At 43.7% G+C, this 21,067-nt stretch overlaps 1 protein-coding gene across 2 annotated transcripts in view; it reads right to left on the bottom strand.

Annotated features, from left to right (window-relative positions):
* Positions 1-5,949: 5,949 nt before the first annotated feature.
* MAPRE3 (microtubule associated protein RP/EB family member 3) overlaps positions 5,950-21,067 on the bottom strand; it is an 87,639-nt gene continuing 72,521 nt past the window's right edge. The window contains exons 2-7 of one of the 2 annotated variants that reach the window (XM_036752932.1): positions 10,670-10,797; positions 10,080-10,225; positions 9,125-9,281; positions 7,442-7,596; positions 7,100-7,252; positions 5,950-6,920 (exon numbers count right to left, since the gene is read on the bottom strand). In XM_036752932.1, coding sequence (XP_036608827.1) covers positions 6,852-6,920; positions 7,100-7,252; positions 7,442-7,596; positions 9,125-9,281; positions 10,080-10,225; positions 10,670-10,790 — 801 coding nt within the window. In that variant the 5' untranslated portion in view covers positions 10,791-10,797 and the 3' untranslated portion in view covers positions 5,950-6,851. Of the gene's footprint in view, positions 6,921-7,099; positions 7,253-7,441; positions 7,597-9,079; positions 9,282-10,079; positions 10,226-10,669; positions 10,798-21,067 lie in introns of both variants that reach the window. The other variant, XM_036752931.1, reaches the window with a different exon arrangement.

Here is a 21,067-nt window from a genome sequence, read left to right as displayed (position 1 = left end):
CCTTTAATCTAGTCCCACAGTTGGAGTCACTCTTTTCCAATAGAGAAGAAAGGCATGGGATGCTTATGGCGATAGGAGAAAGAGTATCTAGACTGTAAGTTCTTTGAGTCGGCCATGTGATGGAGCATCCCGAAAAGCTATTGTGACCTTTGGCTGCATCAAGAGAATCATAGTTTCAAAACACCCTATTTTATCTCTTTTATGATCGTCTTTTAAGCTTTGTATGGCCAAGAATCTTCTCCATATCTATAGTTCTGAAAGGTATCTCCTTTTCTCCTGTAATTTGTTTGTGATTTTGTCCTTTATATCAGTTTCACATTTTTATTGACTTGATTATAAGGACATAAATGGGATATTCATCAGATTTGCAGATAACATTATGCTGGGAGGGATAACTAATGTCCTGGATGTCAGGATCCAAAAATATTTTGACAGGGCAGAGCATTGGGCTGAATCTAATAAGATAAAATCCATCCAGGAGAAATGTGAAAACCATACACTTGGGTACAAAAATTCCTCTTCAGTACAAGATGCAGGAGGCATGGTTTAACAGCAGTATGTCTGAAAAAAAGTTGCAGGGTTTTAGTGTGCTGCCAGCTTAATATGGGTCAGCAATATGATGTGGCTGCTAAAAAGTGGATACGACCTTGGGCTGCATCAAGAGAGGCCTAGCTTCCAGGTGTAAGGAAGTAGTGGTCTCTTTGTCCTCTACCTTTAGTCAGACCACATCTTGGATTAATGTGTCCAGTTCTGAGGGACACAATGTAAGGAGGCTACTGATAAGCTATTGTGTCCAGAGGATGGCAGCTGAAGGTGAAGGGTCTTGAGTTCTTATCACAGGGAGGATAAGTTGAAGAAAATGGGGATGTTTAACCTTGTGAAGAGAAGACATGGTAGAGTATAGGACTGTCCTATGGAAGAGGCATTAGATTTATTCTGTTTTGGCCCCACAAGGCAGAAGGAGGGCCTACCCAGCATGGGCATCTTGCTATCTGCCCTGCATATACTATAGAATCTTGGAGTTGGAAGAGATTGCAGAGGCTACCTTGTCAGAACAAAAATCCCCTAAGACCACCCACCAAGTTGTCATGCATTCTTTGCTCAAGCACTATAGTGAAGGGAAACCCATGTACTTGCCAAGGGGACTCAAGTTGAATTGATTGCCTCACTTGGTATTAGGTTCTTCTTCTAGGAGATCTTCAAGCAAAGTCTGGTAACCACCTTGTTATATGCTATTGAGGAGAATAGTGAGTACAGCCACTGAGATCACTTCCATTTCTGAAATTTTGTGCTTCTGCTAGTCCGTGAACTTTAACAGTAATTCCAGCAGGAGTGGCTGTGGCATTGTAATTACCATGGTGAAGAATATTCATGTGAGGAAATCTAGAAATCAGGGCAAGGATTCATGGGTACTTGGGGAAAGCTCAATGGAAGGAAAAACAGGAATGATTTAATCAGAAATAAATGAGAAGTTCTAGAAACAGATCTCAGACTTGGAATAGAAGCTTGATATAATAAGAATGAGTAACTTCAATTATCCAGATACCCTCTGGAGCTCTCTTTTTACCAAAAACAGAGCAACTGATATTGTTATCTTGACCTAAGGTTATGTTCATCCTTCAAAGGGCAGAGAAATCAACAAAAGGAAATTCGGTTCTGGATTTGATACCAACAGGGGTTGAAATATTGGGAAACTAAGGGGAAAGTGACCACTCCTTCCTAAAATTTGTTATGGGGAAGGAATAGAAGGGTGAGTGTAGTCTGATATACATCCTAGATTTGGAGAGAAGAAATTTCAGAGTTCAGAAAAAGAGTAGGTATAATTCCATAGACTAAAATTCTATAAGAGGAGAGATGGGAAACTTAAATGTATGACTGATGACAAAAAGCAAAATTTCTCATGAAGAATAAGAGTTATTCCAGGCTGATAGGGATGTACAGAGAACTCACCAATAAATTTAAATGATACCATATATATATATACATACATATACACACATACATATATACATAATATATATTTATATTCAGAATATGTATATGTATGCATACACACAGATAAACACATTGCACATGTATATATACATATGTGTGTATAGATAACATCAAAGATGCCAGTTATCCACTGCATCCTGGGCCATCAACAGTTGTCCTGACTTTTGTCTTGCCATCGGACTTTGTAATTCTGCAAGACAGAGTGAGGCTAATGACTGCAACTCTGCCTCACTTAAATCCAGTTCAGAGCAGGTCGACACATCACGCCCACGTGATGTGAGTGATCCTCTTTGAAATCAAAGGATGAACAACAACGACTTCTAATTTGGTAAGGATATTTCTTCTATTGGGCCAAAAATTACCTCTTCACAATTTTTGCCCATTTTTCCTAGTTCGTCTCTTGGGGACCAGGCAGAAGAAGTCTAAATCCTCTTGTACGTATGTCTTCAAATACTTAAAGGCTATTATCTTATTACCTCTAAGTCTTTTTTCCTTTGTGCTAAACATCTCCATTTCCTTCAACAGGTTCTCATATGGCATAATCTGGAGTCCCTTTATCAATCTAGTTGCCTTCCTCTAGAAACTTCCCAGCCTATTCATGGTCTTCCTAAAATGTGGTTCCCAGCACAGATAACAGGACTATCAATGTCTGACTAGGGCAGAACACATCGAGACTATCACCTATCTATTCCTGGATGTTGTGCCTCTCTTAATACAGCCCCAAATTATTTTAGTTGTTTTCTTGCATACTGTTTCCCTCTTGACTCATACTGAAATTGTAGTCCACTAATACCACCAGATCTTTTTCAGAAGAACTGCTGTTTAGCTACCCTTCCCTATCTTATATTTATGAAGTTAACATTTTTTATAGCTTTTGTTTTTGTCATCTTCATTTCCTATCTCTCCCTCTCCCCTATTGAGCAACTCATCCTTTTAAACAAAGAGAAAAAGCAGTTTAATAAATCTAACCAACACATCAACAATCTGACAGTATATATAATATTTTACACTCACAGACCCCATCTTTGCAAAGAAAGATCATCTAGTTAGTACTGAAAGAGAGCTTAGCAGGCACTAACTCTAAACCCTTTATTTTACAGATGAGAAAACTGAGGCTCAGAGAGTTTAAGTGACTTGCCCAAGGTTAACCAGGTAGTAAATGGCAGAGGTGAGATTTGAATTCAGGGCCTCTGACTTCAAATCCAGCATTCCGCAGGAAGGTGCATTTTTTTTTCTTTTGGACCTTAAAATAAAACAAGCTATTTTTCTCTCCCTCTAACTGCCCTCCCCCATTGAGAAAAGATAACAACTAATCCTTGCAACAAATATATATAATCTAGTAAATTTCCATAATTCACCATGTCCAAAAATCTATGTCTTATTCTACACTTGTCATAAGGTGGGTAGCATCATGTTTTGTCATTGATCCTCTGGAACCATGGTTGGTTACTGCATTGATCAGAGTTTTTTTTTTAAGTCTTTCAAAGGTGTTTGTCTTTATAATGTTCTTGTTATTATATAAATTTTTCTCCTGGTTCTCTTCATTTCACCCAGTTATCAGCTCATGCAAATCTTCCTAGGTTTCTGTGAAACTCTCACTGGTGCATTTTCTCATCTTTTCTCCAAGGCTAAGGTTAAATTGATTTTTTTGAGCCCTATCATAAAACTTTACATTTATCATTTTTAGATTTCATCTTAGATTTGGTCCAATATTCTAGCCTCTTAAGTTCTCTTTGCATTCTTAATCTCAAATAACTTGTGCACTATCCTTTCAAATTCTGTGTTATCTGCAGATTTGAAAACCATGCCCTCTATGCCTTTGTCCTTTTTTTTTTTTTTAAACAAAAGCACAGAACCAAGGCACTGATCTCTGGAGTATATTCTATTAAAGACCACTTTCAAGTGGATGGCAAACTCTTTGGCTCTAGCCAGTCAATCAACTTAAAATACACCTAACTGTACTATGATCTAAACCACGACACCATCTTTTCCACAAAAATAGTATGACTGTCAAATGCTTTACTAAAATCTAGCAAAACAATTTCTATAGTAGTCCCCTGAAGTACTAGTTACTCTGTTGTATGCAGCATTGTGCATATTCTGCACCTACAGTCTCCCATTTCACTGCTGAAGAAGAGGAAGTCATGTTTCATCATCAGGTTTCCAGAACCCAAATTGTATGGTCTATTTGTGAAGTTCTATGGGCTTTTTGTGAGCATTACTTCCTTTTCTACACATTTACTAACCAAAGCTTTAATATTACATTCCATAAGTTGGTCAGGAGTCAAAGTCAAACTCACTCATCTATAGTTCTCTCTTCTCCAAAATCGGGGCATCTGTCCTCCAAACCTTGCCTGTTTTCCATAAACTTTCAAAGATCTCTAACAGGGGTTGAGCACTCACATCTTTTGAGTTCTGTTATTGTCTGAGGATATAATCCATTTAGACTCTAGCGAACTGAACTCATCTCATCCAAGACAGCTAGATGCTTTCTTATTGTCTCCTAACCTATCTGTGGCATCAACTACCTATTAGTCTTTTTATCTTTTCTATTTCAAAGATCATTTTCCTTGACAGAGGATATGAAAGCAAAGTAAAAATGGATTAGTTCTCTCTGTCCTGTTATTGTTCCATCTACCCCAAGCAGTTGTCCTGTCCTTTCTTTGATCTTCCTCTATTCCCCGATATAGTTAGTCCCTGCCCCCTTCTAAAAATCCAAACAAGCTTTTTGTTGTCCCTGGATTCACTAGATAGCTTCAGCTCCTTCCGAACTTTCACCACTTTCTCTTTAGGACCCGGCATTGTTTTTGCCTTCATCCTCTCTTATTTACTCTTGCTTCCTCTTCTGTACTTGACTTTGAAAGATCCAAGATGATTGCTTGGTTTCCTGGGAATCCATATTGATTTCTTTAGATAACTCCCTTAATTCCTCCCCAATTGAGATGTTCTTTTGACCTCTTTATAATGATACTCTTGAGAACTTTCTTAGGCTGACTTCCCCTGGAGGATTTTAGGTCATGGGATCCTTTCGTTTGTTATTCTCTTTTCTCTGAACTGTGAATTTACATTTCAGACTAATTTTTTAAAAAAACTATGTAAGTACTACACATTGTTTTCAAAGCTACTCTGCTTCCTATGCTTCCTTTCAAATTCTTTTATTCTCTGCTGTGCACTTTTTATATTTTTTTCCCTCCCTTACCACCCCACCCTAGAGATGGCTACCATTAGACACAAATATATATGTATATAAACACCATACTGTACATACCTGTATTTATCAGTTCTTTCTCTGGAGGCAGATATCATCTCTGTTGTTGCTTTAAGTATTTATAGTACTCAAAATGATTTAATCACTCAAAGTTGTTCTTAGAACAATATTGCTGTTACTGTATACAAGAGCATTCTCTTGGTTCTGCTCATTTTGCTCTTCATTATTTCATGCAAGACTATTCATATTTTCCTATCCTCGAGCTCATCATTTCTTACAGCACAGTAGTATTCTATCACAATCATATACCTTAACTTGTTCAGCCTTTCCTTAATTGACAGGCATTCCCCACAATTTCCAGTTTTTTGCCACCACAAAGAGATATAAATATCTTAGAACATAGAAGTCCTTTTCCTTTTTCCCTAATCATCTTAGGAAACAGATCTAATAGTATGTTGCTGGGTCATCTGTGAGACACACAAAGGACTCCCAGTAAAAGCAGCTACTGTGATGTAGCAGGAGGTACTTCCTCACAACCACCTTCCTATACGTTTCTATTTGCTTTTGTTTTGTGGTTTGATTTTAATTCTTTTCAAATGTTCTCATCCCAGTGGTGGTGTTAAGGTCCAGGTCAGAGATGAAATTTGGAAGTCAAGGATAGACTGTAATTTCTGGGTGCTGATAGTGACAACGTTGCTTCAGGGGCTGAAGGAAACCCATGGCTCAGTGGAGGAAGACATGGCACCAACTTTTACCACACAAGTTTATTTTAAATAAAAGTGAACACAGATGCAGGCTGGGTGGCCCGAATGGGCAAGGGAGAGGGAGGGACGATGGGAGGGCAGACATACAGCAGGATCCAGGCAGAGTCCGTGTGGTATGAACTAAGCTGCAGGAATGGGAGGCTGGGGGTGGGGGAAGGGACACGGGGGGGGGGCAGTGCCAGGATACAGTGCCAGGAGCAGAAGATTGAGGGTGGGCCCAGTGTCAGGTTTGAATAATTCCACCCCTTAGGTGCTCCCCTCCTCCCTGGCCCCCACGCCCTTGCCAGTCTGCAAACCTATCCTGTACTCCCCCATCCCCCACCCTGGACCTGCCCTTCAGCCACTGGAAAGTCAAATGACAAAATAAATAAGGATCTGTGAGCCCTAACCTGGCCCCCTGGCAATGGAGAAGGGGAGCCAAGCCAGGCTCGATGCCCCGGAGCCCCTGGCCTTTATAGCCCTGGGAAAAGAATAGGTAAAGTGCAAGGAAAATCCAGTAAGTAAAAATATACCGATGAATTTGTCTGTCAAATATACAGCTGTGGGCTGTTGGGGGAGCAGGGCAGGTGGAGTGGATGGGCAGGTAGTACCACCCTAGAAAGTGTTGACCAACACAGCAAAGAGACAACGGAAATAAATAGAGGTGAGGAGTGAGCACGGGGGCCTGCCCACTTGGGCCAGTGCCATATTATGTACAGGGCCCCGTGCCTGCTCACCTGTCCCCCACCCACCCCTGCTCTCTGGGGCTCCCCAATGCTGCGGCACTGACACAAAGCACCTGGCCGACTGGCTATGAGGGAAGGGGGGATATAATGTGTTGGGTTGGGGGGGAAGCACGGGGAAAGCCGTGCAATCAACCAGGGCTGGCATAGGCTGTGCTCTCCTCAGTACTCATCCTGGTCTTCTGGTTGATGCTCTTCAATCTCATCATCTTCAGGGGGAGCAAATCCTTCCTAAGTGGGGAGGGGTTTAGAAAAGAAAATAGTTAAAGGTAGAGCAGACGGTGAGAGAAACAAGGTTGGAGTATATATCAAGGGCTGGGTCTTTGGGGTAGGTAAGAACTACTATAGTGGTCTAAGGTGGAGTCCCCAGGGCAGATCTTGGGGGGTACAGGCAGAGCAAAAGAGCTGACCTCCGTGGCATAGAGGATGCCAATGATGCCCGAGATGACAGGGCTGTTGTCACTTTCATGTTCCTGGCAGATGAGCTCAATGTCACGAAGTTTGCTAAAGTAGAAGTCACGTTCTTTCTCCAGCCCATCCACCGTCAGTTTCAAGTCCAGTAGCTGCTTAGAGAGACAATGACCCTCACACATCTGGAGCCCCTCCTCCCTTCCTTAGGCCATGCTTTCTTCCTGTACCATGATCTTGGCTGGCATCCTAAGGCTCACAAGTGTTGTGAAGGACCAAGCCTTGGGAGCAGCAGTACTCTGAACAACATGACACACACTGTGCCCACCAGCATCCATACTGACCTGCTGGTTGAGTTCAAGGATCTGGGCATCAGCCTCATGACCACCGTTGCGTGTTGAGGGAGGGTTCTTTCGAAGGATGCAGGGCGGTGCCACGTTGCTCAGTCGGCCAGAAGTCTGCATATTTTTGGGGCCTGTGGGTGATGTCCTCTGGGGAACTGCCCAGAAAGAAGGATCAGAACAGGCCAGTTGTGCCCAGTGACTCAGCTCGGCATAAGGTGGCCCCATGTAGCAGCTGCAAGGGTACAGGCAGCCCATGCAAGAGGCAGTCATTTTTCCCCTCCCCTGCCTGACTGGGGAGCCAGACAGAAGGATATGAGCCCCAAACTCTTAGCTACGTGTGGTTTTATGACAGCCAGGGAAACCCCTTTGGGGACTTTAGGGAATAAGAGAAGGAAATGAGTGGGGTAGGGAAAAGAGCTGGCCTGAGAGTGAGGCGGGGGAGGGAGGAGGCAGGAGAGTTGGGAGAAGAGAAGATGGAGAAGAGCCAGGTCCTCCCCTGCCAACAGCTGGAGCTCAGGGAGGAGCAGCCAGACCCAGGAAGTAGGGCTCCAGGTGAGCAAAGTCTTGTCCCTAGTTCTTGGTTTTCCTAACTCAAAATCTATCTTCCTACATGGTCAGGTCCTGATCAGGAGAGACCCTGGGCTTTCATAGCTGAGTATACTCACAGGGAGATGGGACTGCCAGAAGAAACTGGGCCCATCCCCCTTCTTGTCCTTTATGTTGGCCCCATCCTCCTCCACTCCCCAGGATTGACTTTGCTCCCCTCTGTCTGCATAAGTAGTTGGGTTCCCTACTGTGTGCTCTGTCTGCATAAGAGTTGGGTTCCCTACTGTGTGCCATGTCAGACTAGTCTTGTCAAAAGGAGGGGCCCACAGTCTTTCCCAACTATTCTGCCCCGACCAGCCTGTGGCTAGCTTCCTTTCTATTGCTGCTCCCCAGGTGGATTTGGCTGCTGCTGCTGTGCAAAGCAAGCGGGTGGGAGGTAGGGGAGGCAGTGCAAGCAGAAGAGATGACTCTGCTATGACGGAGTCAGATGTGGACTCCATCCGATGGGAGTCCCTGCTCTTTTTCCATTCCCATCCCTCTCAGTTCTCCTGCTTCTCTTCCTTCTCTACTACTGTAGCTCATTCAACTTCTCATTTCAACTGCTGCTCTGATTAAAGGCTTTGGGGATGAGTGAAGATAGGACATACCCAAGGGCCTAACACCCTATGGACAGGGAAAGGGAGAGAACCCACAGCCAGTTGGTTGGCTGGACAGGCCTTGGTGACAATGGCACCCTGAGCCACTGGGTGCAAAAGGAGCAAATATCTCTGGCTGAGCTGGCTGAGGAGACCTGGACAGAGGACCAGCTGTCACTTCCACCCTCTTGGGTCCACAGATCAAGTTCAGACAGTAGGAAGAAATGCCTTGTGTTTCCTACCTTGAGCTGACTGCCACCTTCCAGGTGAATGGCTATTTTCCAGCACCCACCCCTTCCTGTCCATCACCACCCTACGGTTGGATCTCTCCCACAAGTGTAGGTGACATCTGAACTCCGTGATAACAGTCTCCTCCAGGCTGGTGGGCATGGGGCCGGCCCCACAGGCACTCTAGGCTCGGCCCCCCATGTTCCCTCCCCCAGCTGGGGCACGTTACCTGCAGTGCCAATGGGTTTCTTGGGTTTGTTGAAGATCTGATCACCTGGGTTAGGAGGTGGCGCCACATCCTGGCCCTGCCGTGCCAGTAGAGGGTTGTAATCCTTTCCGTCATAGTTCGCATCAAAGAATTTCTTAAACCACTGAATAAACTCAAAATTATCTTGAAATTTTCCTTTCACTAATTTCTCTACAGGAATTATCTGAAACAGACCAGATAAGCAGAAAGCATTCACCATGTGCCATTTCAGGGCTCTTTCTCTCAGGGGCAATGCCTTTGCATCATGGACTACCTCCCCAGGGTCAACATGCAGCATTTCATTTTCTAGCTTTCTCCTTCCCCACTGTCCAATCCCTATCTCACTGACCTCCTACCCTTCCAGCACCACAGCAGTTGAACCGGACTGGAAGGTGCAGGGTTGAGACGAAGAGATGCGAGCGCGCGCGCACACACGTGTGTGTGTGTGTGTGTGTGTGTGTGTGTGTGTGTGTACACATGTGCACACGTGACCAGTTCCTTCTCCACAGACTGGAGAAAGCTATCTCCCATCCTCCCCAAAAAAACTCATATAGTGTCCCCCTCAGTAATGGGGAGAGAGGATCAGCTGAAGGAAAATCAATACACTAGGGGAACAAAGATGTTAAGATGAGGATCTTGGGCTAACTAAGGAATGACAGTTAAATGGAACCAGACCATTGAGAGCCTGAGTTTTCAGGATATGCAGAGCTCAGGTAGGAGGAAGAAGTTTGTGGGTGGGGGTGCACTGGGGTGGGGAGTTTGAGCATCTCAAGACAGTATGTAAAGGGCTTGAGGTTCTCAATATGGCCCCCAAGGCTGGATTCTCTTCCCATGGAGTTGGGGTGGGAAGGGAGGGAGGGAGGAGGGCCAGAGCAGGCTGCAGAAGGACCCAAATGGCTCCATCAGCCCCTGCTGTGGTGGTGGCTGCCGGACTGTCTTCTTCCCCAGGGCTCCTCAGGGTCTCCTGAGTGCAGACACCTACTTTATCAACACCCATCTTCTTGAAGGCAGCTTGCAGCACCTTGAAGTTGTGGATATATTCATGCTCTAGCTTGGCCTGGAACTTCACCTTCCTCAAGTGCACACATCCAGGAAAGAGCATGTCCATGAACTGGCAGTAAGCAGCCCCTGTGGATTGGCATGCCTGACCTCAGGAGTGTCTCCATAGTCTAGCTCCTCTCCTTCCCCAACTCCTTCCTACTCTGGATCTCCCAGACCCCTTTCTTTTGAGCACACTGAGAACCAATTTGGTGCTGAGAATAGAGACTGTTGGTGCCACTTTCACCTGCCTCCCTCTTCCTACTCTTCTGAATCTTCCCTTGCTCCCACAGTATCTCCTGCAACTTTCCCTGCCCTTTCTTTACCTTCCCTTGATTAAACACTTTGTTTACTTATTTAAGTTCTATGAACAAATCTGGTAAATTAATTTAGGCTTCTGCTGCTTGATTTGGTCTCAACCATAACTACATACCCCTTTTCTCTAATTCTCAAGTTATTTTACTCTCATGATTCCTGCTCCTTTCTCCCTCTCTACATCTAGCTTGGATTCCTGCTTTGCCATTCTCTTCTTACCTGAACATAGCTGTTCTATCTTGGTGTAGTTGAGATGCAGAGAGTCATTGACCCAAGCAAGCATGTCATGGCGACTCAGGTTCTCACTGGTCACAGATGTGGAGTACACATTGACGGCCATACCCCAGCTATAAGGAGACAGAAAGGAGGCCAGGTCAGCATCTAGAGAATTCCACTGGACCTTGTCTATGCCTTAGCCAAAGGAAAGAGTTGTATTAGCCTCTTGAGAAGTGGAAACGAAAAAGGTGGTGTTGCCCCTAGGCAGCATCTGCAAAATATTCTGAAGAGACAAACTGGGTAAATTACTAATTTATCAAGGACTTACTGAGTGTCTACCATGTGCCTGGCACTGTGCTATATGCAATATGATACATAAGAGAAACTCCTGCCTTCTCATCCTCGAGAAAAACAACATGCTACAGAACATAAAATGCTAAGTGAGTAGCCAAGTCAGTGCTAAAGATCAAAGGGGAGAGACTGACAGGAAGGCTCCATGGAAATGGGATTGCATTTGGAAGGACTGACTGTTTCCCCTTGTTCCCAGAGGTCTGTAACACTGAGATACCTAGAACTGGCTGAGATGACAATATGGCAAAAGCCGCGTCAATGACTGAGGTGTCACCAAATGTGTATGACTGTGTGCAATCCGGTAAGTGACAGGGCTGAAGGGTCGTTCTAGGGGCCGCTCTACTGCTATACACATACATTTGTACTTAGTCAGGCCAGGGAACTTAATCTAGCAAAGATGGTACCTGGGGCATTTGGTCTAGTCCTAGGCCTTAAGGCCGCATGGGGCCCTCTAGGTCCTCAAGCCTCCTTTGACGGCCATACCCCAGCTATAAGGAGACAGAAAGGAGGCCAGGTCAGTGTCTATGCCTTAGCCAAAGGTCCAGTGGAATTCTCCTTTGACTGAATCTAGGGTGGCACTTGAGGACCTAGAGTCACATGTTCCCCACCCCTGGACTAAGGAATGAAGAATGATCAAGTGCCACAGTGCTACATGCTAGGATCTTGCGTGCGTGCGCGCACACGCGCACACACACACACACACAAACCCAAAATGAAACAATTCCTGCTCTTAAGGAGCTTGCTTGCATTTCTATTGGGAGAGACAATATGTACTTATGTAACTACATACAGACTAAATAAATACAAGGTAGTTGGGGAGAACAGGCAGGAGCAATTGGGGGAACAAGAAAGACTGTTTACAAGGTGGTGCTTCCTGGAACATCCAGAGGCTGACAGCTCCCGTACCATCTGGGGAGTTTGGTGTACGGCAAAGGAGAGGCAGTGGTCCTAGATGAAAATGGATCACCAACTATCCACTAAAAAAACTGAACTTTAAGGGCCCTCCAGCTTGAGAGTGACCTTTTTAAGGATTTCTACAAGATTGGATTAGATTTAGGTCCAAATGCCCTCTTTCAGAGGCAACTGCTCAGGGGTAGTATGGTTAGAAAGCCACATGAGGCCCTAGCTGTTGCATGGGGTTATCAGGAATTTGTTGCAGTGGCATGTGTTGGGATTTCTGGGGGATGTGGTAGGGAACTGAGGGCATTTTACCTCTCTGTTGACCTTTTACCACATAAAAGTCACTAACTTCTTTTTTAGGACACAACTAAAGCCCTTGATAGAGTTCTCAGAGCAGCCACACATGCTGAAGAATCCTTAGGAAATGTCTTGAGCAATGCCAGGTAAGCCAGGAACTTCAGGGCTAAAGCCTGATGGGAAGGCCTAAGCTTGGGATCCTAAATAATAATGTCTCAGGTGGGAATAGGGTACCTGAGTGAACACAGTTGGAAGAACTGATGCCTTCCAGAGCTCAATACCATCCCTGCTGTATTCCTGGAGTGGTTTTCCCTGGGGACATCAGCTAATGCCAGGGCTGCTGCCTGGGAAGCAGCTCATCGACACTTAGGTAAGGCTCTGCCCTGCCTAGGGATGCATCTTGGTCTTCTTATACATTGGGATTTGGAAGAAATCATCCCAGAATTCTAGGGGCCTTTCACTGGGAGAATAATGGAGAATCTGACTTTCCTTCATGATCTGGCCTGGTTCCTTACCGGGCTCTGGGAGACCTTTGCTCTGAAGGCAGCTGTGCCGTGACCAGCAGATGGAGCTCCGTTCCTTAAAAACAGGCTCTTTCTGTTGCCACACCTGTGATACAAGATTGTTCTAATTCTGATACAGTTCCAGGAGTTTGGGGGGAGGGGGAGGGTTTGAGACTGGGGGAAGTTCATCATGTTGGATGGCAGTAGGCATTCTTGATCCTCCAATGATAAATTATTTCCCAGGTGACCCCAAAATGTTAGGTTCTAGAATCTGAGCCTCAAAGGCAATCAACTGAACAAACTTTGACTCTGGGGCAGCTCCTTTTAGGAGCAATCTGAGGCTCTTCCAGGTTAGGGATGCACTTCTCAGGATTGCACTTCTCAGGGCCATTCTTTCCTGGAATGTATTGCCCTCCCTCTTCCCCCAGCCCACCTTAGTCTGCTGACAGATATCCTCACAGCTGTATTAAGACAAGAATAATGTGTGGTGGGAGAGATTAAGTAATGGTCAGCGCCATACAGGGCAGCTGCCTCTGCCTCTGTGATCATTGGCGGGGGCTACCTATCCTTTGACAAACGGTGGATACTCTCTGGAAGTAGGCTATGGAGTTTGGAGGAATTAAATTTTCCATGGAACTTGGCTCTGATTCATAAGCAGTGATACTACCAAGGGCCTCTCTGGTTGTGGGTCCTGGTTTTATTTACAATCATCTTATGGCATATGGTGACTGTCACAAGTTATGACAGATGACCATTGTATTGTCACTATTATATCAAGAGAGTGATACTTGGGAACTGGACTCTAGGATAAAATCCTGCTTTATAGCTCCATGGTTCCTAAGGACAGGCATAGAATGGATAAGAGGGAGGAAAAGATTTGGTCTGTAGGGTTGGTTCTATGTGACCTTGTCAAGTCACTCCCTGTTCTGGGATCCCCTTTTTAAAGGTGATCCATTGAATGGAACTTCTCCACTGGTAATGAAAAAGTTTAACCCTGAGAGAGTCTGGACAAAAGGTAGGAAGGTAGATAAGGCAGGCCGATTGTAACTTGTGTGTATGGGTACAACAAAGGATACTTTAAAAAATTTTTTTATAATTGCAAATATTTTCTAATGCCTGGAAATTCCACACTCTACAGCGGCAGATATTTATTTTGTGATTAAATCAACTCACAGACATTACAGTGAATGTTCAAAGCTTCCTATAACACACAGGAAGCACAATGTTCAAATCTTGTTTGGGGCAGACAAATGGAGGGGGGCGGGGAAGAAATGGGTTGCTGGGCCAAGTAAAGAACTTGAGAGATCTTGGTCGATTTCCTTAGGCTCTAAGGATAGCACCTAAGTTTAGAGATTTAAATTTCTGATTCATGAAGCGCTAAGAAAATCTCACAGAAACTTTAAGTCAGTTGTTCTGTTGTTTAATAATCCTCATGGTCAAGGATGTCCTACTATTTTACTAATCTAAAGTCCTCCAGCTACAAGTTCAACCCATTTCCTTTATTCTCTTTTCAGTAGAAAAGGAGAACAGCTGGTCATCATCCTCCACAGAATAAATCTTCATCTATTTGAAGACAGTCACAAATTTACCAGAAATTCTGTCTATCCCATACTTCCCAGCTTTCCTATGATAGTTCTATGAAGGGCATGACTGAGATCCCCTAATCCAAGCGGCACATAGATTTCTGACCCTTGGCTGCCTTTATCCAACCATGATCATCAGTCATATATCTAAATGTTTCAGTCAAAGGGCAGCAGCATTCCTTAGCAGGTTAGGGTAAATAATATCAGACTTCAGAGAGTGGTTCCCCGGCGGGAACCCATAAGCTTTCGTGTATGAAACAAGGGCTCCAGGCAGCTTTAGTTCTTATGTAGTATCATGGAACACAAAGCTTTGAGCCCAAGGACAAAAAATGGCAGCATCTGGAAAGTTGGGCTGGCCAAGTGAACAATGAAAACCTTTGGTCAATCCCCATTTTCTCCCTCTCTGTCCCAGGACAGTTGCCAGGTTTTTTCTGCAGCCTAATTAGTCTCTAGAGGTGGCCTACTACTTTCCTCCCCCATTTTGAATTTCCTACGGGCCTTGCTCTATAGATCTCATCCTACCAGGTAGGAAGGCTGGAACCATTGCTGCTTGTTCAGAGAAATGAAACCCCTGTACAGCATACACTCAATCTGTTGAATCTGTCAAAAAGTTTCCAGCTTCTGATGTGCGACCATGCCCCATTGTCACTGGGCTGTTGTCTTTCTGCTCAGACACAGTTTGGGCTGAAATAATGTTTGGAAATTTCATGTAGCGCCCCACCCCCCCAGGTTACATCTGGGGTTGCATTAGGGGAGCGTGTGTAGGTCAGGGATGGGGGAGGTTCAGAAGTGCTAAAGCAGCCCTTTCGATGGGTCACAAAGCCCCAGGAAGACACAGCCAATCATCTCCCTCTCTAAGCTGAGCAGTGACCTGACCAGGAGAGGATTACTCTGCCAAATGGGGCAAGGGGAACAGGCATAGTATCTTTTCATTCACATTTATTCATTCATTCATTCACCAAACATTTCTTAAGCATTCACTATGAAGGAGGTATTGTCAGGTGTTCCTGAATACAAAACTAGGTAAACACAGTTTCTGTCTTCATAGACCTTATAATCTAGGAATGTGCCTGTCATGAGCTCAGTCTGATGCCACCGTACTGGTTTTCCAAATCCAGCACAGGGAGCTAAATGAAGAAAATTAAATGACCTTTCCGGTGCAGTTCTGGCTAAGCACCATGTTCAGGGAAAGATAAGTTGGTCCTGGAACTTCTCCATGGGTCCTTGCTCATTCTCCCCGTAGTTACAGAGGGACTGTTGGCTCAGTCCAAGAACCGTGGAGAGCCTCTACTCCCTCTCTGCAACTTTCAACACTCCTTATGCTGAGGTTTTAGTCACTAGAGGGCCTGGGGTAGTTCTCAAGTGTCTGCCAAACACTGACCTGAACTCTTAAGGACCTTTCTCCTAGCACTTAGCTGGATAACAAGATCAGTCCAGATCAACTAGCACTGCTGCTAGTGAGAAACTGATGTTAAATAAGTCTTGGGGATGGAATAAGTTGAATAGTTACTAAACTTGCTAAGACTGGTTTTAAGAGTCTATTTGGAAAGAGAGGGAGTATGGATTGTAGTGAATAGAGGGAGGGACAGTCTTGGGGTCAGGAAGCCTGGGCTCAAGTCTTACCTCTGATACATACTGGTTCTGTGACCATGGCTAAGTCACTTCACCTCAGTGCCCTAGACAACTCTAAGCTATGATTTATAGACAAGATGCTGAGCTGATCAGGAGAAGGAATTTCTATATACCAGGAGACTGGATAGTATTGAAACTCACAGGTACAGATTTCTGCCAACTCCCCCCTCTTCTCTACCCCCTACCCCCTCTTCCTTCAAATGAAACAAAACAAAACAAAACAGGTTGTCTTGGTAGGACAAAAGAATCTTTTACCAGTTCTGTATCTGGTATCTTTAAACTCATCAAATGCCGATGTTTAAAGTCTAAGGATAGCAACAAAAGTACCTCTTGAAATAATACCATAACTATCCATTTCCTCCACTGCGTGCAGTTTTAAGCTTTTGCTGGGGCACTGAGAAAAAAAAGTATAATAGAATAAATAACTTATACCTATATAACTCTAGATTATAAAATAATTCATATGCATTATCTCATAACCCTCACAACTACTTGACAATAAGATTAAGAGCGTTTATATAAGTTCTTTCAGGTTTGCAGAGTACTTTACATATATTATCTCATTTGGTCAACCCTGTGAGATGTGTGCTACTATTACCCCCTACTTTATAGATGAGGAAATTGAGTCTGAAAGAGTTTAAGTGATTTGCCCAGGGTCACACAGCATATGGGTCTGAGGCAGGTCAAGTAGCCTTCCTGACCAAAGTCCAGCATTCTGTCCCCCTAGTGACCTAGTGAAATAGTGCAAATATCATTTCCAATTTAGAGTTAATGGAAGAAGGCTCAGAAAACTTGTGACTTTCTTAAAGTGAGGAAATACAAGAGCAGTCAGTCAGGTCCACTGCTCTTTCCACTGAATGATGTCTCTCTCCTTCCGCTGCCACTATTGTAGGAAATGCTCAAGATCAATCCACTCTATTCCTGATTCTCAGGACTTTTACACCTTTGCCCCTGCTGCTCCCTCTTTTGACTGGTGAGGTCCTGCCCACAGCTCTCCATTTTAGGAAATGCCTTGGCCCAAACTAGATATTAGAACCTAGCTCTTTTTTTTGAATGCCCTTTAAAATGCCTCCCCCACCCCCTCTGCCCCAGGGTTGCCTTCTCTCTCCACCTACCCTTTTAAAAAAATCATTTCCCTTCTGTATGATCTTCCCCCATTAGAATGTAAACTCTTTGAGAGTAGGGGCTGTCTTTTTGCATTCCTAGTACTTAGCACAGTGTCTGGCATATAGCTAACCCTTAATAAATTCTTGCTGGGTCTATCCATCTATTATTCTGCTACTAGATCCAACTACAGACCTAGCAGTCCTGATTGACTCTCAATTGAACTTCCTAGAGGGCTGTTCCAGACCTTTTCTTCTCTCCTCAAACTGCCCCTTCCCACTCTTCTCCACTTCCCTCCCTCTCAGCATGGAGTCCTTCATCCTTGACTGCAAAAATAGATGCCATGGCCATGAGCTTCTTCTTCTCTCTTACATCACATTATAAAACCTCTTGATATTGTCCCTCAATCTCTCCTCCTCTGCTCCATTCTCTGATGAAAAGAGATGGTCTTTCTCCTCACTGTTTCTTCTACTTGTGCCCTTGATTCTGTTTTCTCTAACAGTTGCATCCATTTTCCTCCTTCCCCTCAAATCATCCTCTCCCTTTTTCTAATTTTCAATCTCTCCCTATCTAATAGCTCTTCTCTCACTGCCTACAAATATGCACAAGTCTCCCTCGACGCTTTAAAAACCCCTTCACTTAATCTTACCATCTCCTAAGGCTATCTTCCTATATATCTCCTCTTTGTTTCAGGGCCAAATTCTTTAAAAAATCTTTTTCCTCTTATTTCTTGATCCCTTTCAATTTGTCTTCTGATGTTATAACCCAGATGAAATTACGCTCTTTAAGGTTACCAGTGACCTCTTAGTTGCCAAATCCAATGATGACTTTTTCTCAGTTCTCATACTTTTGGACCTCTCTGCAGCATGTGATCCTCCTCACCACTCTGGACATTCTATTTTCCCTGGGTTTTTGTGACACTGCCATCCTCTGGTTCTCCTCCTCCTTGCCTGGCCACTCCTCAATCTCAAGAGCTGGATCATCATTCATGCCCCTACCCCCTTAAACAGGGAACATCCCCAGTCCGTCCTGGGTCCTCTTCTTTTCTCTGTCTGCACTGTCTCTTTTGGTATTCTAGGTACTTCAGTACTGCAGACCTTTAGGGACATGAGAAGACGATCAAATTTTCCATCCTTCCAAAGGTTAAATCCCTCTTTCGTGAAACTTTTCCTTATTCTCTTCCATTGGCTGTTTAGCACTGGCTTTAACATTTTTTTTGGCATTTAATTATACTCTATATCACACTTTTCCAATTGTCTTTCTCTCTGACAAGATTATAAACTATTTGAAGGCAGGGATTTTTCTTATTTATTATATTGCCTACAGTACATGGTAGATACTCAATAAATCCTGCTCCAATAAGTGCAATAATTCATCTGCTCCTATGGAATCAACAAACTCCACAGAGATGACTGTTATACATACCTACATCTATATATGCATATATATGTATATAAATATATCCCTACTCTCTCCTAAAATCTAGTCCCATATAATCAACTGCCTGCTGGTTATTTCCACATGGATGGATTTCAAATTTAACATGTTCAAAATAGAACTGATTTTTTCTCAATCCCTCCCTTCCTTCATTTTTTTAATGAGTGTTCTGTGTATTTATTGTTTATTATGTTTATTGTTTTACAGCAGAATACACAACACATATTACCATAACTGCCAAATATTCAGCTATGCAAAACAGTATATATGGTGTTTAAGTAGAAGTGGAAGAGATAACTTAAGAGATACTTAAATACAAATTTATGGTCCTACAAAAATAACATTTCAATTAGATGGTCTAAGTTGATCTGCCTTCTTGGACTCACAACATAATATAACCGTTATTTTCCCCAACCAAATGAATCATCAGTTCCATTGTGTAAATAAATCAAAATAAATGAGTCCTATACAAACATGAACTGGCCTGGAAAACACTTTACTGAAGGTCAGTGGTCTAAAATGGCTAAGTATTCTGCATGATCTATATTCACGGTTTCTATTTTTAGTTAGGATATACTTATATAACTTTCTTCAATTCATCATACAGGACATGCATGAAGGCTCCATTTATTCCTCTAAGAACATTAGGCCAGGAACCCTTGAAGAAAGCTTTGAAATCCTCATCTTTGGCAATCGTCCTCCAGCAGTTAATTGTCCCAGTATACATGATATCAGCTCTTTTGTGTTGAGACTGTTATCATCCTTTACTGCCTTACCATATCAGAGGGATAAAAGACCACACCTGCTATAGCAGTGGTATCAAACTGAACATAACATGAGTGTTCCTAGGATCTGGGAGCATACTTTTTGTTGTATCATAGATTCCAAAGTAGATGATAATGCCTTGCACCAAGACACCAAAACTTGATACAGGCCATGAGTTCCATCAAATTTTGTTAATCTTCACAAGGCAGTCTCTCAAACCTTTGAATTCTCTCTTGGTGCTATATTTCCCAATATCTGCTGCCAAGCATGTTCCAATGAGTAGACAAGGCAGAGAATAGTGGCACCACCAGAGGCAAGATTACCAGCAAAATACCCCATCAAACTCCTCCCCAAAACACCTGCTTGCCCTTATCCTTAAAGTAAAAATGAAAGGCCTGGTTGAAGGAATATCTGATGACATTTGCTCTATTACCTTTCCAGAAGGAAAACGGCCCTTCTTATGCCTTTGGAATTGGGGCTATACAATCTATTTTGCCTTTTGTACAGTTATCAACAGCAATTTAATTGCATTCTGCACTTGTAATAGTATTTTGACTCTCTTGTTGGGGGACATTTTGGTCTTGGAGAGAGCAGCACCAATGCTACAACCAGCCAGGAAGTCCTTGGTGAAGGAAGGAGATGGCCTATTCCATCAAGATTACAGAGGTGGAGGCAGAGAGCCAGCATAAGAGGGCTGAAAGATGGGGAATGTGTTGCTGCCTACACAGCTCCTTTTCACAGCTTCTTCCTGTGGGGGGCACCACCATCCTTCCAGTTTCTCAAGTTCACAACCCTACAGTTGTCCTCGACTTTCCACCGTCCCCTGCTACCCTATACAGTGGAAGGGCCAACCAGATTTCTTGACCTTCCTTGTGTCCAGAGTTCTTTTGACTTGTACCATGCTACCCAGGTACCTACCTACATAGCTGAATGAGTGGGATAGACTGGCTTAATAAATCATGGAGCTCAGAGGCACATGCCAGGTGATTCAGAGTTATTCTCTACTGGATTGATGGGGAAAACCTAGGTTATTAGGTGTGTAGTGAAAGAGACAGGTGCAGGCCTCTTTCTTACTATAAGGAAGCATGGTAGAAAGACCGATGGACGTGGAATCAGAAAGGCCTGGATTCAGATATTGGCTTTGGCACTTATTTGCTGTGTGACTTTGGTCAGGTCATGCCACCTCTCTGATCTTCAGTTTCCTCACCTGTAAAATGGGAGCTACTACTATTTCACTATCTACTTTCACAGGAGTATTATGAGAAAAGTGCTTGGTAAACTTTAAACTGCTATATGTATAATTTTAGTAATAGCTATTCTAATGGAAAGAGAAAGGAATCAGAAACTTAGAAATGGATTTACTGTCCCCAGGATGGGTTTTGTTGGCTTTGAAGCGGCACGAGAAGGAAAATCCAGAGCTGGAAAAAGAGAAGTGATCCCAGTGCCTCTGAACACACCTAAACAGGGATGCTACAAGTTGTACAGAGCTTGAGATTCTAACCTCAGCACTCTTCCAAAGGAAGGAGAGATTAAAATACTTCCCTCTGATCCAAGTAAACAAGAGAGTGGGGGACATGGTGATAGCAGATTTGCTCACACATCACAGGATTTTAGCACAATACTTCAGTGAGCAGAAATTGCTGACGAGCTAGGAAGAATCTCTGGTCAGACTTGCTCCCATCAGGGGAGGAAGAGTACAGCTTCCTGGTCTACTAGGTAGCTCTTGGGCATAGAGAGCAGCCCAGCCAATTTATGGGACTAAGGTCACATTTTTGATCTAGAAGGTGTCTGGGCAGAGTCTAGGGGCTGAAATATAAAATAGGCTATCC

This window comes from Trichosurus vulpecula, chromosome 3 (assembly GCF_011100635.1).
Source record: "Trichosurus vulpecula isolate mTriVul1 chromosome 3, mTriVul1.pri, whole genome shotgun sequence".
Classification (NCBI taxonomy): domain Eukaryota; kingdom Metazoa; phylum Chordata; class Mammalia; order Diprotodontia; family Phalangeridae; genus Trichosurus; species Trichosurus vulpecula.
The sequence above is the reverse complement of the archived record's forward strand: the minus strand, read 5'-3'. Positions and strand labels throughout refer to the sequence as shown.